This window comes from Garra rufa, chromosome 5, assembly GCF_049309525.1.
Source record: "Garra rufa chromosome 5, GarRuf1.0, whole genome shotgun sequence".
NCBI classification, from domain to species: Eukaryota; Metazoa; Chordata; class Actinopteri; order Cypriniformes; family Cyprinidae; genus Garra; species Garra rufa.
In genome coordinates this window covers 50,227,477-50,236,215 of record NC_133365.1, presented here as the reverse complement: position 1 = coordinate 50,236,215, position 8,739 = coordinate 50,227,477, and the positions used below count along the sequence as shown (strand labels likewise).

General features: G+C 32.7%; 1 protein-coding gene across 1 annotated transcript; it reads left to right on the top strand.

Annotated features, from left to right (window-relative positions):
• The first annotated feature begins 3,674 nt into the window (after positions 1-3,674).
• On the top strand, positions 3,675-6,373 carry LOC141334898 (E3 ubiquitin-protein ligase TRIM39-like). The gene is made up of 7 exons (XM_073840124.1): positions 3,675-3,735; positions 3,817-4,364; positions 4,469-4,564; positions 4,939-5,172; positions 5,256-5,394; positions 5,514-5,540; positions 5,685-6,373. The coding sequence occupies exons 1-7, from the start codon at positions 3,675-3,677 to the stop codon at positions 6,227-6,229; spliced, it is 1,650 nt and encodes a 549-aa protein (XP_073696225.1). The 3' UTR covers positions 6,230-6,373.
• Positions 6,374-8,739: the final 2,366 nt, after the last annotated feature.

Sequence of the window (8,739 nt, the reverse complement as noted above, 5' to 3'; positions counted from 1 at the left end):
ATATATATATATATATATATATATATATATATATATATATATATATATATATATATATATATATATATATATATATATATATATATATATATATATATATATATATATATATATATATATATATATATTATATATATATATATATATTATATATATATATATATATATATATATATATATATATATATATATATATATATATATATATATTATATATATATATATATATTATATATATATATATATATATATATATATATATATATATATATATATATATATATATATATATTATATATATATATATATATATATATATATATATATATATATATATATATATAATATATATATATATATATATATATATATATATATATTATATATATATATATATATACACACACACACACACACACACACATACATACATATATATATATATGGTTTTTTTTATATATAAATATTATTCACCTTAAAAAAATCACTCACTTTTAATGCACTTAAAAGCATTACTGAACCTAACTCATTCCTTATTTACATTTACATTAATGACTGTTGAAAGAAGAACAAGATGTCTGATGACAGTGGGGTCATGGCAGCAAAAATTCAGTGCGCCACACACACGTTTTGAACTCTTCCTAGAAATGGCCAGACTGAATCAGCATGACAGTCACTAATAAGGAAGAGCCCGTATAAACCAGGCCTGACCCCCCCAAAAGGCCTCAGTGGGCCACGGCGGCCTCCCCACCCCTGCCATTAACAGTCTGTGTGTCAGAGTCAGCCCCTCCAAACAAGCTCTCATTAGAAATCTCGCCCTAAGTATCCTGACCGAGCGTCTTCTCTTGTGTGAGAAAGACCGTCCACTAGTCTCTTCAGTGAATATTTCAACTCATCCGGCTGGATGAAAACAGACATAAAGTAAGCAAGCAAACATACATTTGTGACCCTGGACCACAAAAACTTTTTTTTAAAAGTCTTTTTTTTTATTTTTTTTTTATTAAGATTTATATATCATCTGAAAGCTGTTAGGATAGGACAATATTCGGTGGAGATATAACTATTTTAAAATCTGGAATCTGAGGGTACAAAAAATGTTAAATATTGAGAAAATCGCCTTTAAAGTTGTCCAAAATCAGTTCTTTGCGATGCATATTACTAATCAAAAATTAAGTTTTGATATATTTAGGTAGGACATTTACAAAATATCTTCAAGAAACATGATCTTTACTTAATATCCTAATGATTTTTGGCATAAAAGAAAAATCTATAATTTTGACCCATACAATGTATTGTTAACTATTGCTAGAAATGATACTTAAGACTGGTTTTGTGGTCCAGGGTCACATTTCTGACATGAATCTGAACACAGACTATCATACAAGGTCACATTTTTCATGCATTTCTTTTTTGACTATTTAAAGCATTGGTGATTTTTTTACAATTCATAGGAAAAATACTATATGATTAGTAAAAGTTTTGAAAAGTTTTTGAACAGTAAGATTTTATTTTTTTAAGAAGTCTCTTCTGCTCACCAGGCCTGCATTAATTTGATCCAAAGTACAGCAAAAACAGTAACATTTTGAAATATTTTTTTTTACTATTTTAAGTAACTGCTTTCTATTTGAATACATTTTAAAATGTAATTTATTTCTGTGATCAAAGCTGAATTTTCAGCATCATTACTTCAGTCTTTAGCATCACATGATTCTTTAGAAATCATTCTTATATGCTGATTTGCTGCTCAAGAAATTGTATTATTATTATCCAAATTAAAACAGTTAAGCACATTTTATCAGGATTCTTTGATGAATAGAAAGACCCAAAGATCAGCATTTATCTAAAATAAGCTTCTATTTATCTAAAAAAGATTTTTGTAACATTATACACTATACCATTGAAACACTTGAAGTCAGGGAGAAGAAATTATAGAAATTGATACTTTTATTTAGCAAGGAGGACGCTTTAAAATCAAAAGTGATGATAAAGACATTTATAATATTACAAAAGCTTTCTATTTCAGATAAATGCTGTTTCTATTTATCAAAGAAACCTGAAAATATTCTACCCACCTGTTTTCAACATAATAATAATATTTAAACGTTTTTTTGTACAGTAAATCAGCATATTAGAATGATTTCTGAAGGATCATGTGACACTGAAGACTGGAGTAATGATGCTAAAATTCAGCTTTGAAATCACATGAATACACTGCATATACAACAGTTATTTTAAATTTCAAAGTTTTAGAGTTTTTGTTTTACTTTGGATCAAATAATTGCAGGCAACAGCTCCATTTAACCCACGTGTTTACATGAACAACCAAAGCCAAATGGACCACCATTCAAATAAAGGCAGTTTGTTACATCTGGTAATAACACAGCACCAACAATAACAACAAACGCCGACCAACTATAATATTGATCAACTAAAATTAAAATGATAATCAGGGCTGGAACTCCATACCTTCTCACTCTTCTTCAAGTGTTCAATCAAATCCTCTATCGCTTTGAGGCGGATTTCCCGCTGGGGTTTCGCGATGTCCCAGAAGTAATCCAGGAACTGTCTGTTCTGTTTAAGAATGCCTTTGGCATCGGTAACTTTGGGTCTCACGGTGGTGTCTTCGATCTCTCCCATGTTTGTCTGCATCACCGCAACCATGAGTGTGGGGCGCACACGTGGGGAGAATCGCGAGGACGTTTTCTTCCAGGGTTACTTCCGCGCTGTGATTTCAAAATGAAAGTCTCAAACCAAAATCGAACCGTTACCGCTGAAGTTTTATGAAAGTCCCTTTCAAGGGTTTGGCATTTCGGCGTTTGGCAGCCTTATTAAATGTACATGTACTAATTATTTGATCATTTATCAGGATGTTTGGGTCGTTTAAAGACCCTTGTGGACACATCGGATACTTACAGGTAATTGACAGAAGTATAATAGAGATTTATATTTATTCTGAACACGTTTAAATGAACGTGGAATGTTTTAGTTCTTTATGTCAAAATAGAATAAGTTGAATAAAACTGGGTTTACGTATGTCAGCTATTTTGGTTGTTTACTAGACTGAGATGGCATTAGAATTGTATTAATTTTTGTTTAAACGGTTTATAAACATGTTGGACGTTTCTGTCATTTCAAAACAGGAATAAAAGTGAAAGTAAATTAACTTTAAATCAGACTGAAGACAAAATCTATCCGAAAATCTACATAAAATGTAGAAAGACGAGATTATACTTTATATTATGCTTAGAAAATTTAATTATATTTGGTTACACAACATCTGTATCTGTATCAATGTTTATTTCATGGAATTATATGTTTGTGGGAAAAGAAATTCATTTCTTTTCATCTAAAGAGCGGTTAAGATTCACTTAAGTGCATTTAATTAGTCACTCACTGTTTCTCAAGAAATGTTCCCCCACAAAATAGAGATGAAACAATATTAATATAAATAATGATACAGTATAGACACCTACTGATTAAATAGACAAAAATTAATATGATTCTTAGGTTAAAAAGAAATAAAATAATTAAAATAATTTTAACTTTTTTTTTTTGTTGTGAAAATTTTTAATTTAAACCCAAGTGACCAAGAGTTATCGCAAGAAGCAAATAGGCTTGAAATGCATTTTTTTTTTGGTAAATGAAATGAAAAGGCTTTGAAGAAGGGAAGAGGAATGGCAGAATCATCACCAAAAAGAAGAGAAACCATGAGACAAAGTATAACTGAACCTCCATGTAAGTCAATAAAAAGTCTTATATAATAAAATTTACGTTTTAGTAATGTAGGTAATTTATCTTCATCATTTCTCTTTCCAGTAATCCAGTCATCCTCCAGTGGGCCAGTGACTGAGGAGCTTCAGTTCTCTATATGTCTGGATGTGTTCACTGATCCAGTCAGCACTCCATGTGGACACAAGACCTGCCTGAATAAACCTTTGGACAATAGCCAGACCTGCAACTGTCCTTACTGTAAAGAAACATTCAAACAAAGACCTGATCTCAAGAATAATACCACACTCAGAGAGGTCGTAGATCACTATAAAAAGAAAACACCTGAGAAAAAACCTGAAGTTCTGTGTGACATCTGTGAGGAGAGAAAGCTGAAGGCCATAAAGTCATGTCTGGTGTGTCAGAGCTCTTACTGTGAAACTCATCTGGAGCCTCATTTGAGAGTCACAGGTTTAAAGAAACACAAACTGATGGAGCCTGTGAGTAATCTGGAGGACTATATCTGTCAGAAACATGAGAGACCTCTGGAGCTGTTCTGTAGAGATGATCAGACATGTGTGTGTTCGATGTGTGCTTTGACAGACCACAAGAACCACAACACTGTTCCTCTAGAAGAAGAGAGTGAAGAGAAGAAGGTAGAACTGACTAACAAAACTGCTATCATAATGTGAAGAATCAAATTTTCTTAAATCAGTAGCCTAAGTTTCCTAAGTTATATTAAATGTGTCTGTGTCTGCAGACTCAACTGATGAAAACACAGAATGATGTTCAGCAGATGATTCAGGAGAGAATCAAAAAGATTCAAGACATCAAACAATCCGCAGGTGTTAGAAAGGTATGTTTAAAATATTTTTTAAATGTGTAAAATCCTCCAAGAGTCCACAGAGAGTTACAGTGACTCTTTCTTGCTCTTTTTGCTCAAATGATTCATTCAAAAACACTGATTCATTCAACAAATCTCTGTGTTGTGGCTTTATTTAAAACTATTGTCTTTGGTCAAAGCAATTACAAAGTAAATGTCAATTCAAGTTATTCAGTGTTAACATCTTATTTACAGTTGTTCTTTAAAAGCAAAATCACACTCGCAAAATGAACAATTCAGTTGAGGGATTTGGAAAAGCACCTAATAACACTTAGTGTAAGCAAAAGTAAAACTGATTCTTGTCTTAGCAAACACCACTAATCAATTGTTGACTGACTGTTGAGCAGAGAAACACAGAGGAGGAGAAAGCAGCCTGTGTTGAGTTCTTCACTGATCTGATCCGCTCCATTGAGAGATGTCAGACTGAACTACTGGAGATGATGGAGGAGCAGCAGAAAGCAGCAGAGAAACAGGAGGAAGAGCTCATTGCAGAGCTGGAGAAGGAGATCACTGAGCTAAAGATGAGAAACGCTGAGCTGGAGCGGCTCTCACACACTGAAGATCACCTCCACCTCCTACAGGTCAGTCAACATCTCTCTGATCAATGATAATGCAGTATATGACACTCCTCATGCTGAAGGATTTCTCCTCTCTCCTGCTGTAGATTTCCTCATCCCTGTGCAGCTCTACAAACACCAGGAACTGGCTTGAGATCAGTATGAAGACTCATGTGAGTCTGGAGACTCTGAGGAGAGCTCTGACTCAACTGCAGCACACTCTAGATGAGAAACTCACACAAACTGGTACGACAATATCAAATACAAATGCGCCATACAGATACATGTTTATCATCTTTTAATATCAGTGGTGAAGAATGAATCTAAAAGATCTTCTGATGTTTTATTGTGATTAGTCTCTACAGAGCTGAAGAGGATGCAGCAGTATGCAGGTACAGTGAGCTGTCTGCACTACACTAGTTTACAGTCAGATACTCACAGCTTCATTACTGCATTACAATCTGATTAAATGTTAAAAACAGTATCACAGAATCTTTGTATTGTGAAGCTGTGATTCATGTTCTCTGTTTTCTTAGTGGATGTGACTCTGGATCCTGATACAGCTCATCCGAACCTCATCCTGTCTGATGATGGAAAACAAGTAAGACATTCAGACGCTACACAGAAACTCTCAAACAATCCAGAGAGATTTGATTACTGTGTAAGTGTCCTGGGAAATGAGGGATTCTCCTCAGGGAGATTTTATTTTGAGGTGCAGGTGAAGGGAAAACCTGACTGGGATTTAGGAGTGGTCAGAGAATCTATTCACAGGAAGGGAAATATCACACCAAGTCCCAGTGATGGATACTGGATTGTGGCTTTGAGGAAAGGTTATAAATATGCAGCCTATGCTGGTCCCCCTGTCTCTCTGTCTCTGAGAGTGAAGCCGCAGCGGGTCGGTGTGTTTGTGGATTATGAGGAGGGTCTGGTCTCCTTTTATGATGTGGAGTCCAGCTCTCATATCCACTCTTTCACTGGTCAGTCTTTCACTGACAAACTCTATCCAGTGTTCAGCCCAGCATTAAACAATGAAGGTCAAAACTCAGCCCCACTGATCATTACAATAAATGAATTTACATGACAAAAGTTGAACACTAGATGAAAATAATGGTTTAAATATTTTTGTGCCATGTATATGTGAATATATTGTTATCAAATATGCAAAAATGTAACTAAGTTGTTGTTTATTGTCATTCCAATATATGGACAGGCATTCAAAGAAACAAGATATAAGACAAAATAAAACAACACAATAACGTCATCATAGAGTCAAGTCATTATTATTTATATAGTGATTTGTACGATACATATATTATACAATACTGTAAAGCAACTTCAAAGTAATAAACAGGAGAATAACAGAATTAGTGATGAAATCTTTAAATATGAATTCTTCTCTTAAATGAGAATAATGTCATTATTCAGTTCCAGTCAGTTCAGTTTGTTTGATAAAGTTCATCAATTATCAACCACGTTCAATTTATCTATAATCAGCTAAACAGAAGACAATAGTGTTGTTATTCAGCTTAGTTCAGTGTTGATTCAATTCAGTTAAATAACATTGTCAGTATTGCAAAGTTCATCGATTATAAATTAATTTGATTTAGCTATGAGTAATTTAAGATTCCAGGCTGCATCACAAATCAAGAGAAATAATTTTTTAAATGATAACCAACGTTAATCATGGTAATAAATCTGGGACTAACAGCATGAATAACAACTAATTGTCATGTGTTTAAAATCAGCAAGAATGAATGTTTAATTAATTAAGTAATTCATTCATTCATTCAAAAAACTAAGAAACAGACAACACAAGACAGGCGTATGCTAACAGCAGTCATTGTGAAGGAATGGCGTGATCTACTGGAGACTTCTGGAAATTACTGCTTCTTATCAATGCATTTATTATTCAAGACTAAGATATAGAGAGAACTCAGAATGATTCTTAAATTTATGTTCTTGTATATTAACAATAAATTGTCACCCATTTTATGTAATATAACCCATATATGTAGCTTAGTATTTTATTTTTGTTTCTGTTAAGAACAGCTTGGACTATTTGGAATGGTATAGAACTTGGAAGGATTTTCCCATAGACTGTGACAGAATGCAAAGGGTATGAATAATTTTGGACATGCCGCTTTTTGTTCAAATGTAAATAAAAGCTGAGAATTTTTTTTTTCCACAATGCGCCTTGTACATCATCTTATTATCTTTCGGGAGAAGCCGGTGTCATTTCCTGTCAAAAAAAAATCTGGCTGGCTGAGTAAAAGTAACTTTTACTTTTTAAAAAGTCCAAATTTGCCAGGGGTATGAATAATTTCGGGCTTGACTGTATATATTAATCCATTTATATATATATATATATATATATATATATATATATATATATATATATATATATGTTTTTTTTTGTTATATAAATATTATTCACCTTAAAAAATCACTCACTTTTAATGCACTTAAAAGCATTACTGAACCTAACTCATTCCTTATTTACATTTACATTAATGACTGTTGAAAGAAGATCAAGATGTCTGATGACAGTGGGGTCATGGCAGCAAAGATTCACACGTTTTGAACTCTTCCTAGAAATGGCCAGACTGAATCAGCATGACAGTCACTAATAAGGAAGAGCCCGTATAAACCAGGCCTGACCCCCCCAAAAGGCCTCAGTGGGCCACGGCGGCCTCCCCACCCCTGCCATTAACAGTCTGTGTGTCAGAGTCGGCCCCTCCAAACAAGCTCTCATTAGAAATCTCGCCCCAAGTCTTTTTCCGCTTGTTTCTTCAAGCTGGATCACATTATTTGAGTGAGCGCCTTTTGCTCCCCAAATTTTCTAGAACTATTTAGAAAATTTAGATTATTTAGATAGCAGGATTCAGTTCCCGTTACTGAATGTTTTCAGTCTGTGAATGGCCGAGCGTAAAGGAAATGGAACAACTATTATTGCAAGTGGATGCAAAAGGTGTGAAACCAAACAAATGATTTGATGGAGTCAGTGAGCGAGTGGAAAAGTTAATGAGTGAAATTGTCCGTATGTTTGACTTTGTTGTATGTGTGCGATTGTGAGGATATTGTCTTTCAGCTCACAATCATTTTGGGGTTTTGTAAGTGTTGTTGTAACCAAACAGCATCCAGGTTGTGGAAAGTTCATATCATTCAACTAAGATTATCTTTACCATTAATGGATACATTTTTATAGTAATGATAGATAGATTGATAGATAGATACCCTGTTTGCTGTATATTTCTGTCATTTACTATTTAAATTAGATTATATTTTAGCTTTATTTAAAATTTTCCACTAAATTAAATTTAATATTGTTCCACTAAAATATTCTTTATAGTAATATTATAGTGTATTCAACAATATTTGAAAAATAGCATTTTTACATTTTCAGTTTTCAATTAATTTTCAGTTTAAATGTTAGTAATTTTGTTATTTGACTTTTTTCCAAATTTTATTTTTTTGAATCTTTGTCTATTTGTTGTATTACCACATTTTTAGTTTTTATTTATATTTAATTAGTAATTTAAGTTTTTTATTTTATATTTATATTTTATTATACTTCATCTTTATGACAAATAA